General features: G+C 43.2%; 1 protein-coding gene across 1 annotated transcript in view; it reads right to left on the bottom strand.

The window, feature by feature from the left end:
- The window catches only part of LOC110530921 (arf-GAP with SH3 domain, ANK repeat and PH domain-containing protein 1), a 34,147-nt gene extending 21,737 nt beyond the window's left edge, over nucleotides 1–12,410 (bottom strand). The window contains exons 1-3 of the mRNA XM_036986870.1: nucleotides 11,886–12,410; nucleotides 10,713–10,764; nucleotides 1,872–1,987 (exon numbers count right to left, since the gene is read on the bottom strand). Coding sequence (XP_036842765.1) covers nucleotides 1,872–1,987; nucleotides 10,713–10,764; nucleotides 11,886–12,410 — 693 coding nt within the window. The remainder of the gene's footprint in view (nucleotides 1–1,871; nucleotides 1,988–10,712; nucleotides 10,765–11,885) is intronic.
- Nucleotides 12,411–17,317: the final 4,907 nt, after the last annotated feature.

Raw genomic sequence — 17,317 nt, 5'->3', positions numbered from 1 at the left:
ATCGATGTATACAATGTAGCCTAGGAAACAGCACTGGTGACTAGGCTGGGTTAAGTGTACCCTATCAGTATATGGCATTGCAATATCACACAGCTTTGCTGCACTGTACAATGGCATATTTGAGTCAAATAATTTTACAATCATTGCATAGCCAATGCTTTGCTGCACATGTGAACTGCCATGGCCATAAACAGCCTAACTATTCTAAAAAATAAAAAATAAAAACTAATATAGAAAAACTAATATGGATATAACTAATATACAATAGGATGTGGGAACCCTGCTCTACGGCATATCAAAGTTCCAGTGTGGGAACCCTGCTCTACGGCATATCAAAGTTCCAGTGTGGGAACCCTGCTCTACGGCATATCAAAGTTCCAGTGTGGGAACCCTGCTCTACGGCATACCAAAGTTCCAGTGTGGGAACCCTGCTCTACGGCATATCAAAGTTCCAGTGTGGGATAGTTTTAAAGATATGGTCCATTTTATTCAGAGAAATTGGAATAGTAGGCAATATAACCAATCATTGCCCACCTTTCACTTGTATCATTGCACATACTGCAAATCACTAGCAGAGGGCAAACATGTTTTATAAATGTTCACATTCATTCTGTTGGTAATGCAAATTGGATAGTAAGTCTAAAAGTAGCAGTAATCCCACTCTAGACCTTTGATATGCCCATACAGAATATTATGTTCAGCAATATAAAGAACAATTTGCCACAAATTGTGTTTTCAATATTGATCTTTATTTTTGTTTTATATTCATAAATGAATGTCATATAACTACATATTTTTGTATTGATATCAAAATACTACTCATATTACAGAGCAAAAAGTAAAGCTTCATATGACACCAAGTGTTGCTTTGTAGCACCTACAGGTTAAACATTATGGTGTCTTAAAGGGATAGTTCACCCAAATTACAAAATGACATTTTGGGTTCCTTACCCTGTAAGCAATCTATGGACAAGGCATGACAGCAACCCATACCATGGTTTAGTTTCCCTGACACTGTTTCCAGATGCTAACATTTTAGCATGTGGCACAAATACTATTCAGGTCATGGGACCAATATTAGCATGTGGAAACAGTGCCAGGGAAACTAAAGCAAAGCATGGATTGCTGTCACACCTAGTCCATGGACTGGTTACATGGTAAGGAAACCAAAATGTTATTTTGTAATTTGGGTTAACTATTTAGCAGACACTCTTATCCAGAGCGACTTACAGGAGCAATTAGAGAGATAAGTGCCTTGCTCAGGAGCACATTAGCAGATTTTTTATCTTTCAGTTTCTGGCCAACCCTCTACCTGCCGCCTATAAAAGGAGGCCGGGTATGGCCAAAATGTAATCAATGTGGCAACTTTGATCAATTATTTCTCAATTATGCTTTAAGATACAGATGTCAAATGTATGTCAACAGTCTTCCTCCACGTTGTTTTATTTAATTTCGTGAAAATCCCCCCAATCATGGTCTTTTTCTGTCCTGGTTTCGTATGGAATCACTCCTACCATCCTTGGGACCGCTATAAATTAAATATTAAAATAGACCTACCAGAACAATGGGTTTATCTGACCATTCATTCTTCCACATGCCAACACTCATCCCTGTGGAAAATGCGTGGCCCCTATTGCACAGCGTGAACGCATTGTATCCTAACATAGCCTGCCCTTCAGGTATAGCAGAATGAATGCTGTGTTGAAGCAGTTCGAGAGAGAGTTGGGGCCGATTTCATTCAATTTCAAGAGCCGAGTATGGACTAATTGCAAGTGCAATTGCATGACATTCACGTAACTTATAGTTGAGTTTATATGTTTGTTCCCTGTGCTCATCTCATTGCCATTTAAGCGTTTTCTGCACGGCCTTACCTCCAGAACATTGACGGTGTTCTTACAGCTCTGCAACCGTGTGGTGAAACTGGAAGTCGTGGGGGAATTGTAGTCCTCGGTGGTCTCCGAGAGGAACTCGGATACCGAGATCTGGTCTGGCGTACGGAAAAAAAATGAGTGGAAAATCAAAAAACCAACACCACGAATTAGAGATTGAAATAGGATTTGTAGGCTACGGAATCAACCTTTGTTTAATAACACACGATGAGATCATTTTTTTAAGTATCCGTTAAATATGGTGAAATGTCCTGCCCAAAACGTCCTCTCCACACTATTTCCAACCTTTCCCTCTATCCAAGCTTTAATTACACCCTTTCAGTTGTAAAAACCCGATTCAGTTGTGTCCAGTTGTGGCCAAATGTGATACGTTTTTCAAGAACAAACTTTTAGGCACCGAGAGACAATTCAGTTAATGCAATTATTGTAGAGGCTCTGGTAGCCGCTTATCTTTTCCCCTTGTTTTTTTTTCTCTCGCCCTATCTGCTGTCTGTCATTAGCGCACGCACGCCATGTCTCTCCCCGCGTTCGTGACGAAAATAAACAAGGAAAAGCTTTGCGCATGTCTCCGCCCTGTGGAGACAAACAGAAGTGGGAGGTAAATCATTGACATAGTAATTTGGGCGCGTAGAATACATTTAAGTGTGGAACTGATTAATTGTGAACATGAAATAATACTCTGTAGTTGTAAACACATATACTCAAACGTGTAACTGATGAGTTGTGAACATTAAAAAACGAATTTGTTGAAATGACGCAATTATTGCCACACATGTCAATTTCACACTCAGACTTTAAGCTGTACTTTTGCGCCCTACAATGACAAAAATATTGGTAGATGTGCAAACAGCCATTTGCAAGTAAGGCGAGAGCGAGCATGAGATCTGGGAGGTGGGACCTGTTTCTTCTTCTATGAGGTTTAATGACTGTAGCATCAAATACATGTTGCATTACCGCCACCAACTAGTCTGGAGTATAACTCCCTTATACCTTGCTTTTTTTTTAAATCCACAAATAGTCTACAATAACCCATACACTCATTTAAAACCCACCTACCTACTCCGCTAAATCTATTTAGTCGTACCTCAGGCCAACAGCCAGAAACGATGGGACACCACCAGTTAACACACCCTTCTGACATCAAATCTCCCAGATACTTCTCTGCAGCTGCCATCACAACCTACATTTTCTGCGACTTACTTTCCATCATCAAGGTACGGTTAATAACCATTGCTATAAACGCTAAACATCCAATCTTACTGATGCATATATCACTTGTTGGCCTGTACTGATGGAGATCTCCTACTCACACCACTCCTCTCAGGATCCCTCACACCCATCTTCTTCTACTTTCTTCACTGCCTCAGCATACAGACAACTTCTGCACTACTCCAACCCTGGGAACCTTAACCTGCCTCTCTCACCAGATATTTCTGATCCTCAGCCACATGGGCACTCTACAATTAACAAATACCACTACTTTCCCCAATGCTACACATACCTTGGTCTCATGCCCTTCTACAAATTTCTCACACCTAGGAACCTCCCTCCAACACATTGCTGCCACATGCCCATAAGCTTGACACCTGTAACAACGTAATGCATTCGGTAAAAAAGCTTGTAAGGGATTACTGATATCCTAACGTCACTGTCGGGCAAAGACTCAACATCAAAACTCAAAAGAACAGACAATGACTTCTGTTTCACCACTCACGCCACCCTTTCTGAGCATCACAAATACCGGGAATCGTCCACTTCAGTTGGTCCATTTTCACATTTACCCCAACCCCCATTAATCACTCCTTTCAATGGTGTCCTGCTCCCACTGAACAACAGAAACAAACAATTATTACAAAACCACTTCTGGTTACATTCAAATCAAATGTATTTATATAGCCCTTTGTACATCAGCTGATATCTCAAAGTGCTGTAAAGATACCCAGTCTAAAATCCCAAAGAGCAAGCAATGCAGGTGAAGAAGCACAGTGTCTAGGAAAACTCCCTAGAAAGGCCAAAACCTAGGAAGAAACCTAGAGAGAAACCAGGCTATGAGGGGTGGCCACTCTTCTGGCTGTGCCGGGTAGAGATTACAACAGAACATGGCCAAGATGTTCAAATGTTCATAAATTACCAGCATGGTCAAATAATAATAATCACAGTAGTTGTCGAGGGAGCAACAAGTCAGCACCTCAGGAGTAAATGTCAGTTGGCTTTTCATAGCCGATCATTGAGAGCATCTCTCCCGCACCTGCTCTCTCTAGAGAGTTGAAAACAGCAGTTCTGGGACAGGTAGCACGTCCGGTGAACAGGTCAGGGTTCCATAGCCGCAGGCAGAACAGTTGAAACTGGAGCAGCAGCACGGCCAGGTGGACTGGGGACAGCAAGGAGTCATCATGCCAGGTAGTCCTGAGGCATGGTCCTAGGGCTCAGGTCCTCAGAGAGAGAGAAAGAAAGAGAGAATTAGAGAGAGCATACTTAAATTCATACAGTACACCGGATAAGACAGAAGAAATACTCCAGATATAACAGACTGACCCTAGCCCCCCGACACATAAACTACTGCAGCATAAATACTGGAGGCTGAGACAGGAGGGGTCAGGAGACACTGTGGCCCCATCCGATGATACCCCCGGACAGGGCCAAACAGGCAGGATATAACCCCACCCACTTTGCCAAAGCACAGCCCCCACACCACTAGAGGGATACCTTCACCCACCAACCTACCATCCTGAGACAAAACCGAGTATAGCCCAAAAAGATCTCCGCAACGGCACAACCCAAGGGGGGGGCGCCAACCCAGACAAGAAGATCATATCAGTGACTCAACCCACTCAAGTGACGTACCCCTCCTAGGGGCGACATGAAAGAGCACCAGTAAGCCAGTGACTCAGCCCCTGTAATAGGGTTAGAGGCAGAGAATCCCTGTGGAAAGAGGGGAACCGGCCATGCAGAGACAGCAAGGGTGGTTCGATGCTACAGAGCCTTTCCGTTCACCTTCACACTCCTGGGCCAGACTACACTCAATCATATGACCCACTGAAGAGATGAGTCTTCAGTAAAGACTTAAAGGTTGAGACCGAGTCTGCGTCTCTCACATGGGTAGGCAGACCATTCCAAAGAGATGAAGCTCTATAGGAGAAAGCCCTGCCTCCAGCTGTTTGCTTAGACGTTCTAGGGACAATTAGGAGGCCTGCGTCTTGTGACTGTAGCGTACGTGTAGGTACAGTTGGGCAAACAAGTATTTAGTCAGCCACCAATTGTGCAAGTTCTCCCACTTAAAAATATGAGAGAGGCCATCATCATAGGTACACTTCAACTATGACAGACAAAATGAGGAAAAAAAATCCAGAAAATCAAATTGTAGGATTTTTAATGAATTTATTTGCAAATTTTGGTGGAAAATAAGTATTTGGTCACCTACAAACAAGCAATATTTCTGGCTCTCACAGACCTGTAACCACAACGGGGGCACTAGTGAATGACCTGCAGAGAGCTGGGACCAAAGTAACAAAGCCTACCATCAGTAACACACTACGCCGCCAGGTACTCAAATCCTGCAGTTCCAGACGTGTCCCCCTGCTTAAGCCAGTACATGTCCAGGCCCGTCCGAAGTTTGCTAGAGAGCATTTGGATGATCCAGAAGAAGATTGGCAGAATGGCATTTGGTCAGATTAAACCAAAATATATATTTTTGGTAAAAACTCAACTCGTCGTTGTTTGGAGGACAAAGAATGCTGAGTTGCATCCAAAGAACACCATACCTACTGTGAAGCATGGGGGTGGAAACATCATGCTTTGAGGCTGTTTTTCTGCAAAGGGACCAGGACGACTGATCCGTGTAAAGGAAAGAATGAATGGGGCCATGTATCGTGAGATTTTGAGTGAAAACCTCCTTCCATCAGCAAGGGCATTGAAGATGAAACGTGGCTGGGTCTTTCAGCATGACAATGATCCCAAACACACCGCCCGGGCAACGAAGGAGTGGCTTCGTAAGAAGCATTTCAAGGTCCTGTAGTGGCCTAGCCAGTCTCCAGATCTCAACCCCATAGAAAATCTTTGGAGGGAGTTGAAAGTCCGTGTTGCCCAACAACAGCCCCAAAACATCACTGCTCTAGAGGAGATCTGCATGGAGGAATGGGCCAAAATACCAGCAAAAGTGTGTGAAAACCTTGTGAAGACTTACAGAAAACGTTTGACCTCTGTCATTGCCAACAAAGGGTATATAACAAAGTATTGAGATAAACTTTTGTTATTGACCAAATACTTATTTTCCACCAAATTGCAAGATTAAGTTATAATACTGTAATTGCATCAAATGGTTGTTTTATGCAACAGAATAGATGGTTCTTATAACTCTATTGTGTCTGTGTGACTTGAATGCGGGCCTCTGGGAGATTTAACACTGACAGGAGATTTACGATGTCTTTGAGTGATAAAACCTAAAGAGACCGCTTTCCAGAGCATGAGTTAATGTTCCTGTTCTATCTGGTACCAGGGAGAGATGGCTCAGGGCCAGACCCTGGATTCTACACAATGAGAACAGTTTTTACAGCAGATACTGTCTGCTGTGAATTATAAGTATCTTTCATTCAAATCTTAACCTTGTGACCCATTCCATGCATTTGTTGTTTGTCATGTAGACTGAAGGTACAAAATACTTTTGTACCTTTGTCTCTCATTATCGTAGAGCACTGAATAGATTCACTTTATATGTGTGTTGTATTGACCTGCTCCCTTATTTAAAAAGTGAATAAAGATTTAGTTTTAAGAAACTCTGACTTGTGTGATAAGTTTGTCTCTCCTCATTTGAAAGTAAATAAATTAAGCACAACATGGGACAGTGGATGCACAGGGATTTCTCAGGTGGAACAGAAAACAAGATGCCCATTTTTGTATCATAAGCTTACCCGTGCTAAACAAGTTTTTAGTATTGCTTAGAATGCATCGCAGGCAATCACACTGCTTGTTTTGACCAACCTGTTGCAGAATTTGTTTTATAGTACAAGGGGTCATGTGAAAATATTTTTCACGTTGGGGGAGGGGGGTGCATTGTTTGTTTTTTTAGGACCAGCCGACTCAAGGTGAAAAAAAGCATGACTGAAGGTAGAAAATAATGTATTTAGCCTGTATTTCACCTTTATTTAACCAAGTAGGCCAGTTGAGAACAAGTTCTCATTTACAACTGCAACCTGGCCAAGATAAAGCATAGCAGTGCAACAAAAACAGCAACACAGAGTTACACATAAACAAACGAACAGTCAATAACACAAAAGAAAAGAAAATAGAAAGATCTATGTACAGTGTATGCAAATGTAGAAGAGTAGGGAGGTAGGCAATAAATGGGCCATAGAGGCAAAAATAATTACAATTTAGCATTAATACTGGAGTGATGTATGGAGTGATGCATAGTGGAGAAGGTACAGTGGGATTCAAAATGGTTGGCGATCTGTTTATTAACTTGGCTTTCGAAGATTTTAGAAAGGCAAGGCAGGATGGATATAGGTCTATAACAGTTTGGGTCTAGAGTGTCTGCCCCAGTCACGACTCCTACCGAAGGTGGCTCCCCTTCCCGTTCGGGTGGCACTCGGCTGTCGTCGTCACCGGCCTACTAGCTGCCACTGATTTTTTCCTCCCCCTCCTTGTCTGTTTATTGGTTACCCCTGTTGTTAATTTGGTTATTTGTTGGGCTATATTAGACAGCCGGCCCGCCTGCTCTTTGTACGGGATTGTTCTATGTGTACTTGTCGTGCACGCATGTATGTCACGGCTGTTTCGTGTACGTGAGCTGTTTTTTGGATACAGTTTAGTTCCCCTGTGGTTTGGGGTATTTGTGTTGAGTGGCGTCTGCTTTTTCACCTGGTCGGTGTATTAAAGACGTTTCTACTCTGAACTCTCTGTCTCCTGCGTCTGACTCCTTCCTCCACTATACCCCGGACATTACACCCCCCTTTGAATAAAGTCACGAGATGATCTGGAGTAAAGGTTCAGAGCTTGCGATAGGAATCCGGAGATATGGTGGAGAAAAGCAGTCTGATATGCTCTGGGTTGATATCGCCCTGTGCAGGCTGGCAGGAGTTGACCGGGCTGAAGCTGGTAGATGTCCCAGTTAATGGTGATGGCTAACTAGCAGTGGCTAACTGACTACTAGCTAGTAGCTAGTTAATTGGCTAGCCTCTGAAGGGGGTTATGGTTCTAAAGTATAAAAAATAGCAGATCCATACCGCATTGGGTGAGGCGGGTTGCAGGAGAGTATGTTCCGTCCGTAGATGGAAAAATATGATAGAAAATCTATACAAAAAATATACGAAGAAAGAAATTATATATACAAGGGACGGGACAAGACAATCAAAACATCCCACTGCTACGCCATCTTGGATCTTTTTGGGCTGCATTCTGTACTGACCTTTAATTGATGTAAAACCCTCTCTCAAACATTTACTTTTTGTATGTGCCCACTCTCCAGGAAATCAGTTCTGTATGTGAATCCATGATAACAATCTGATTATCTCGAGGGACAATGAAGGTGGAACAACAGTGTTGTGGATGGAATTGCTGAATCTCCACGAGACCTGGAAGGAGTCTGAGGACAAAGTAAGGGAAATGATCTCGGCGAAACTGAAGATGAACCACAGGCAGATTGAGGTTTAGCGTGCCCACAGGACTGCAAAACACATCACCGGCCTAGGTGACAGTCCCAGGCCGAAAGTGGTCAAGTTAGAGGTTCAAGGACAAGGTAGCTGTTCTGGAAGAACCAAGAGCTTGAGAGGAGCGTACATCTTCCTCAACAAGGATTATCCTGAAGCTGTGTGCCAGCATGAAAGCTGCCAGAGCGCATGAGGCCATTGCTTACATCCGCTATGACAGGCTCGTTCTCCACCCCCCCCCCCCAAAAAAAAAGCCTGTAAGGGATGAGAGAGCCAGGCCTATGGGTTTGTAGTCCAATTTATTTCCTCTGTTTAAAACAGATGAAGGCTTATAAAAGTTGTCTTAATAATTGTGTTTTTGGATATGACTTTACACAGAGGTTAGTAAAAGTATCTCAGGGAATTCAAAGTACGGTACACCTCGTCTACGGATGTCAAATATTGGATGTTCAGGTACAGCGAAGAGGCAATCACCTAAAAGGAAGACCACTTGAGAGACCCGCAGCTCCCTCAGTGCTATATCCAGTACATGACTGCCATCATCTACAACGGTCAAACATTCAATTGAGTCCCACACTGTATATAGGAATATGTTAATTAATAAATTCTCTGACCAAATCTGACTAACGTATAACCAACCATACATCCACTCATAGGGTGTCTATCAACAGTCTAAACCCACAGAGCCCTCCCAGATGGATCTTGTGTGACAGTGTTCTGTGGTATCTTGTATTCATGTGATGTGTTTAGGAGATGACCACAAAGGCCCATCTCAGATTGGTCGTTGAGTGCATCAAAGCTCTGATGCAGAAAACGGTCACCTTTAAAAACACAAACGAGAGGAAAGAGGGAGCACTTCCTCTTCAGGTTTGCAGATGTGTTTTTTTCCCCAAGGGGATTTTCAATCAGAAAATACACACTTGATCTAACTATTCAGTCAAATTCAGCCAATAACTTATGATTTCTGTTATAATTAAGCCACATTTTCCCCGCTATATCCACTAATACTGTTATTGGCGTGTATTGTAATGTATACTGCTGTTACAGTTTGTCTGCCCCATCTCTGTTCTCCTCCGGGCTGAGGGGAATGGCTGGCTGTGTGACTTCTTCACTGCCGTAGCCGAGGTGTTCAAAATCAGTAACAGCGATCTGCTGCTGTTACTCTTTAATGATCTGCCTCCATGCCTAAACTGAGTGCTGTGTATTTCACTAGGACCAAGTGATCTCTTTGTTTTTTGAGTGGAACATCCCCTCAACAACCTAAGTGAACTTGTCAAAACCTAATGCATATATTGAATGAAGCAGGACAATTATTTTTGAGTGGAACATCTATTTCTCATAGAAATCTCCTCATTGCTGCAAATGTTGGTTGCAATTACCCAACATAGTGTACATTGTATCGGACACATGAATGTGGAAGGACCACCAGAGAGCAGGCTGGGCTCACGGATAGTAGTCCAACAATGCATGGGAGACAAGGTAACCAGAGGCAATTAAGCACAGCTGACGGTACTAATGACATATTCTCCTTCCCCTATAAGAGAGAGTATGGAACCAGCAGAGGGGGGGAGGAAACTATCTCTGGAAGATGGCCACCGAGACAGAGGAGCGATCCATGAAGAACCACTAAGATGGTGACAATCCCATGACTTTTGTTGTAGTTTAAAGATAATTGTGTTCCTGTTTCATCTGGAGAAGATGTATGTTTTTTTTTTCCTTGGGAGATTTTCATTGATTATGTTGGAGTGTTTGTGTTGACCAAATGCCCTCAATGGAGAACTGTGTTCAATCAAGAAAATCTACTCCTGACTCGTTTATTCCACCTCTCCGCTATAGAGTGACGCCCAATTACTTGGTCCGCTCACATGAAGGTTAAAAATGGTATATGTTTTCGCAAACTTAATGTTTTGGTATTTTTTTGTATCATTAATGTAGGATATTAGTAGTAGAACTATACTTTTAATTTGGAATTAGAAAGTATTATTATGCTTGAAACCTGAGTTTTATGCTATGAATTCCTTACTGTTGTGAAATAAAGATGGCTGAATCTGTCTTTCACGTAGATTATTTTTGAACTACCAATTTATTGTTTATCACTGTCAAATGTATACGTCTCTCCAGACTGCAGATAACGCATGTAGCTGAGTTCAGTGTCTCTAGTAGCATTCATCCTTCTCACCTTTGTATCCTGCATCACTCCTGACAAATATCTCTGAGTGGGACTTAGCTAACTGAAAAAAGGATGAAATATAAACAAGATGAGTACAAACACCTTATTTCTAAAAGTTTCTTGATGAAATAGGCAGCCTGCTGTATACAATGAATAGGACCAATTGGGCCTTAAATGTTAGGTGTTATTATAATTGTACCAATATTAGCACAAACCGGGTTCAGTTAATCTGTGTCATCAAACCAAACAGTTTGGAGAGCCTGACATAGAACTGAGCACTCACTTGTAACTAATCTTCTTTGACACCATCTGTATATCACTCCACACTATACTGTTTTTAATTTGACCTTTATAACTAGGCATGTCAGTTAAGAGCATAGTCTTATTTGAGATGACTGCCTAGGAACAGTGGGTTAAAGCCTTGTTCAGGGGCAGAACGACAGATTTTTACCTTGTCAGCTCGGGGATTCGATCTAGCAACCTTTCAGTTACTGGCCCAAAGCTCCAAACACTAGGATACCTGCTGCCCCTCTGTAAACTGGCCATCTCTGTATACCTGGCTAGATACCTACTGCAACCCCCATCCTTCCCATACAACACCTGTTCTGCCAGTCACGTTCTGTTAAAGGTCCCCAAAGCGCACACATCCCTGGATCGCTCCTCTTTTCAGTACACTGCAGTTAGCGACTGGGACAAGCTGCAAAAAAAACTTAAACTGGACAGTTTTAGAGCAATCTTAATAACCATGTTCTCTTATCTCCAGCCAGAAGAGCACTGGCCACCCCTCTGAGCCTGATTCCTCTCTAGGTTTCTTACTAGGTTCCTGCCCTTCTGGGGAGTTTTTCCTAGCCACCATGCTTATGCATCTGCATTGCTTGGTGTTTGGGGTTTTAGGCTGGGTTTCTGTAGCACTTTGTGACATCTGCTGATGTAAAAAAGGGCTCTATAAATAAATAGGATTTGATTTTATCTCCATCTCTACATTCAAAGACTCAATCATGGACACTTACTGACACCTGTGGCTACTTTGCGTGATGTATTGTCTCTACCTTTTTAATGAAAGTTAACATCCAGGTCATGTGACATGATTAACCAAAACACAGGCCCCTATACATGAGTTACACAGAGGGAAGTACAAACTTACTTTTGCAAGTATTAATTAAGGAACCAGATGAGGGACACAATCTTGTTGGCCGTCAGGTCCTCTGCAGCCAGTTCCTGCACCCTCATGGACACAGTGTTGTGGTAGAGCTTGAAGAACCTGTCAAGATGTAATGTCTTGTTGGTCGTCAGGTCCTCTGCAGCCAGTTCCTGCACCCTCATGGACACAGTGTTGTGGTAGAGCTTGAAGAACCTGTCAAGATGTTGTAATGTCTTGTTGGTCGTCAGGTCCTCTGCAGCCAGTTCCTGCACCCTCATGGACACAGTGTTGTGGTAGAGCTCGAAGAACCTGTCAAGGTGTTGTAATGTCTTGTTGACCGTCAGGTCCTCTGCAGCCAGTTCCAGGACCCTCATGGACCCAGTACTGTGGTAGAGCTTGAAGAACCTGTCAAGGTGTTGTAATGTCTTGTTGGCCGTCAGGTCCTCTGCAGCCAGTTCCTGCACCCTCATGGACACAGTGTTCTGGTAGAGCTTGAAGAACCTGTCAAGATGTTGTAATGTCTTGTTGACCGTCAGGTCCTCTGCAGCCAGTTCCAGGACCCTCATGGACCCAGTACTGTGGTAGAGCTTGAAGAACCTGTCAAGGTGTTGTCATGTCTTGTTGGCCGTCAGGTCCTCTGCAGCCTGTTCCTGCACCCTCATGGTCACAGTGTTGTGGTAAAGCTCGAAGAACCTGTCAAGGTGTTGTAATGTCTTGTTGGCCGTCAGGTCCTCTGCAGCCAGTTCCTGCACCCTCATGGACACAGTGTTGTGGTAGAGCTTGAAGAACCTGTCAAGGTGTTGTAATGTCTTGTTGGCCATCAGGTCCTCTGCAGCCAGTTCCAGGACCCTCATGGACACAGTGTTGTGGTAGAGCTTGAAGGACCTGTCAAGGTGTTGTAATGTGTTGGGAAGCACTGCACCAGCATCACTGCTTCTGTGGCCTCCAGCCTTGCCCATGGTATGCTACAACACTATCCACAGCTGCTTGACCAGGTCGTCTGACGGGCCCTGCACCTGTCCAAAGTAGTTTCAAATGAGGTTCAGGTTGTGCATGTTCTTGCTGCCAATGCGTTACTGATTGTACATGAGGTCATTCCATGAGCACTGCAGGTTCATCAGATTGTCTTGGCCCTCCAGCAGCTCGGCTTGCTCTATCATTAACACACAACTTGGGTCCAGATCTGTTTCATGCTTTCTTCTTAGGAACATGGCAACATTGAAAGGAATGATTTCTGGGGTAGCATTAAGTGTGGAGGTGGAGCAAATTAAGTTGAAGATTCCTGGTGTTTGTGACCCAGTTGGGAGCTTAGTGAAACAGTCACTGTCAGTCCTTTTGAGTCAGTCTTTACCCGACAAAGTCATGTTAGGATATATCAGGTATACAGTTAGAGCTTTTGTGCCCAATCCACTGCAGTGTTTCAGGTGCCACGTTCATGGTCATGTAGCAGCAGTGTAAAAGTGAGATTCTAAAATGTGGGAAATGTGCAGAAATGTGCATAATTCACCTTATTATTTAACCAGGTAGGCTAGTTGAGAACAAGTTCTCATTTACAACTGCGACCTGGCAAAGAATAAAGAAAAGCAGTTTGACACAAACAACAACAGAGTTACACATGGAATAAACAAACATACAGTCAATAATACAGTAGAAAATACCTTCAGTGGGGCAAAAAGGTATTTAGTCAGCCACCAATTGTGCACGTTCTCCCACTTAAAAAGATGAGAGAGGCCTGTAATTTTCATCATAGGTACACTTCAACTATGACAGACAAAATGAGAAAAAAAATCCAGAAAATCACATTGTAGGATTTTTAATGAATTTATTTGCAAATTATGGTGGAAAATAAGTATTTGGTCATCTACAAACAAGCAAGATTTCTGGCTCTCACAGACCTGTAACTTCTTCTTTAAGAGGCTCCTCTGTCCTCCACTCGTTACCTGTATTAATGGCACCTGTTTGAACTTATCAGTATAAAATACACCTGTCCACAACCTCAAACAGTCACACTCCAAACTCCACTATGGCCAAGACCAAAGAGCTGTCAAAGGACACCAGAAACAAAATTGTAGACCTGCACCAGGCTGGGAAGACTGAATCTGCAATAGGTAAGCAGCTTGGTTTGAAGAAATCAACTGTGGGAGCAATTATTAGGAAATGGAAGACAAAAAAGACGAAATACTTTTTTGCCCCACTGTATATACAGTGTGTGCAAATGAGGTAAGTTAAGGGAGGTAAGGCAATAAATAGGCCATGGTGGCGAAGTAATTACAAAATACCAATTAAACACTGGAGGGAATGATGTGCAGAAGATGAATGTGCAAGTAGAGATACTGGGGTGCAAAGGAGCAAGATAAATAAATACAGTATGGGGATGGGGTAGTTGGATGGGCTATATTACAGATGGGCTATGTACAGGTGCAGTGATCTGCTCTGACAGCTGGTGCTTAAAGCTCGTGAGGGAGATATGAGTCTCCAGCTTCTGTGATTTTTTTTTTGCAGTTCGTTCCAGTCATTGGCAGCAGAGAACTGGAAGGAAAGGCGGCCAAAGGACGAATTGGCTTTGGGGATGACAAGTGAGATATACCTGCTGGAGCGCATGCTACGGGTGGGTGATGCTAAGTTGACCAGTGAGCTGAGATAAGGTGGAGCTTTACCTAGCAGAGACTTGTGGATGACCTGGAGCCAGTGGGTTTGGCGACGAGTATGAAGCGAGGGCCAGCCAACGAGAGCTCACAGGTCGCAATGGGGGGTAGTATATGGAGTGACAAAACAGATGTCACTGTGATAGACTGCATCCAATTTGTTGAGTAGAGTGTTTGAGGTTATTTTGTAAATGACATCGCCAAAGACAAGGATTGGTAGGATGGTCAGTTTTACGAGCTTATGTTTGGCAGCATGAGCGAAGGACGCTTTGTTGCGAAATGGGAAGCCGATTCTAGATTTAATTTTGGATTGGAGATGCGTAATGTGAGTCTGGAAGGAGAGTTTACAGTCTAGCCAGACACCTAGGTATTTGTAGTTGTCCACATATTCTAAGTCAGAACCGTCCAGAGTAGTGATGCTGGACAGGTGGGCAGGTGCGGGAAGCGATCGGTTGAAGAGCATGCATTTAAGTTTTACTTGCATTTAAGAGCAGTTGGAGGCAACAGAAAGGATAGTTGTATGGCATGGAAGCTCGTCTGGAGGTTAGTTAACACAGTTTGTGTAGTTTCGGTGGATAAAGTTGTCAACTGTAGGGGTGGCCATGTTGCTGGGGGCCGGAAGTGTCCTGTATCGCAGAGGCAGGTTGAGGTGGCTAGAGTCAGAGTAGTGCAGAAGGTGTCGTATGCTGAGGCAGTGAAGAAAGCAGAGGAGGATGGGTCAAGGGTGAGGGATCCTGAGAGTAGTAGATCTGTGCTAGCACAGAGTGATAGTCCAACGACTGATATACAGTGCATTCGGATAGTATTCAGACCCCTTGACTTTTTCCACATTTTGTTACATTACGGCCTTATTCTAAAATCAATCTACACACAATACCCCATAATGACAAAGCAAAGACAGGTTTTTAGAAATTACAAGCTTGGCACACCTGTATTTGGGGAGTTTCTCCCATTCTTCTCTGCAGATTCTCTCCAGCTCTGTCAGGTTGGATGGGGAGTGTCGCTGCAGATATTTTCAGGTCTCTCTAGAGATGTTTGATCAGGTTCAAGTCTGGGCTCTGGCTGGGCCACTCAAGGACATTCAGAGACTTGTCCTGAAGCCACTCCTGCGTTGTCTTGGCTGTGTACTTCGGGTCGTTGTCCTGTTGGAAGGTGAACCTTTGCCCCAGTCTGAGGTCCTGATTAGGTTTTCATCAAGGATCTCTCTGTACTTTGCTCTGTTCATCTTTTTCTCAATCCTGACTAGTCTACCAGTCCCTGCTGCTGAAAAACATCCCCGCAGCATGATTCTGCCGCCACCAATCTTCACAGTAGGGATGGTGTCAGGTTTCCTCCAGAAATGATGCTTGGCATTTAGGCCAAAGAGTTCAATCTTGGTTTCATCAGACCAGAGAATCTTGTTTCTCATAGTCGAAGAGTCCATTCAGTGCCTTTTGGCAAACTCCAAGTAGGCTGTCATGTGCCTTTTTTCTTTTACTGAGGAGTGGCTTCCGTCTGGCCACTCTACCATAAAGGCGTGATAGGTGGAGTGCTGCAGAGATGGTTGTCCTTCTGGAAGGTTCTCCCATCTCCACAAAAGAACTCTGGAGCTCTGTCAGAATGACCATCAGGTTCTTAGTCACCTCCCTGAACAAGGCCCTTCTCCCCCGATTGCTCCGTTTGGCCGGGCGGCCAGCTCTAGGAAGAGTCTTGGTGGTTCCAAACTTCTTACATATAAGAACGATGGAGGCCACTGTGTTCTTGGGGACCTTCAATGCTGGATACATATTTTTTGTACCCTTGACACAATCCTGTCTCAGAGCTCTACGGACAATTCCTTCAACCTCATGGCTTGGTTTTTGCTCTGACATGCACTGTCAACTGTGGCACATTATACAGACAGTTATACAGTGTGACAGTTATACAATTATACAGTGTGCCTTTCCAAATAATGTCCAATCAATTGAATTTACCACTGGTGGACTCCTGTTGTAGATCGTCAATGGAAACAGCATGCACCTGAGCTCAATTTCGAGTCTCATAGTAAAGGGTCTGAATACTTATGTAAATAAGGTATGTTTGTATTTTTTTATAAATTTGCAAACATTTCTAAAAACATGTTTTGCTTTGTCATTATGAGGTGTGCAGATTGATTAAAACATTTATTTAATCAATTTTAGAATAAGGCTGTAATGTAACAAAATTTGGAAAAAGTCAAGGCGTCTGAATACTTTCCCAATGCACTGTATACTTCAGTAAGGTTAGCGTTCATAGCAATGGTTGTCAACTGTACTGCAGAAATGGAATGTAAAATCTGAGAAAATAGATGTGGTGGCAGCTGCAGAAAAGTAGTTTGATGGAATATTCTCGTAAACCACAGGAAACTGGACACAATGTTCTTGCTATGTCCCATAAAAATAATCTAGAACATTAATGTTATATATTTTGAAAATGTAACCACATTTTAGATAAATTAATCTTGACATTAAGGGAAGGTTCTCCTCACTTTAACACCACAACATGCTAAAATGTTATCAGAAAGTTAACATAGATAGAATGTTCCCCTAACTAACGGAAAACTGGAAACAAACATAAGGGGAACATTACGGGTAACATCACAAAAACAATCTCTCTCCTTTGAATTGTTAGCTGGGAGTCCTCCCTACAGGCCGTCCGTTCTGCTTGCCTTTGGCAAAAGAAGAGTGCTCTGAAGAGTTTGGGAACTCGAACCTTCAGCTCCCTCCACAGATTTTCCATGTGATTAAGGTCTGAAGACTGGCTAGGCTACTCCAGGACCTTAATGTGCTTCTTCTTGAGCCACTCCTTTGTTGCCTTGGCCGTGTGTTTTG

Source organism: Oncorhynchus mykiss, chromosome 8, assembly GCF_013265735.2.
Source record: "Oncorhynchus mykiss isolate Arlee chromosome 8, USDA_OmykA_1.1, whole genome shotgun sequence".
NCBI lineage: Eukaryota > Metazoa > Chordata > Actinopteri > Salmoniformes > Salmonidae > Oncorhynchus > Oncorhynchus mykiss.
The sequence above is the reverse complement of the archived record's forward strand: the minus strand, read 5'-3'. Positions and strand labels throughout refer to the sequence as shown.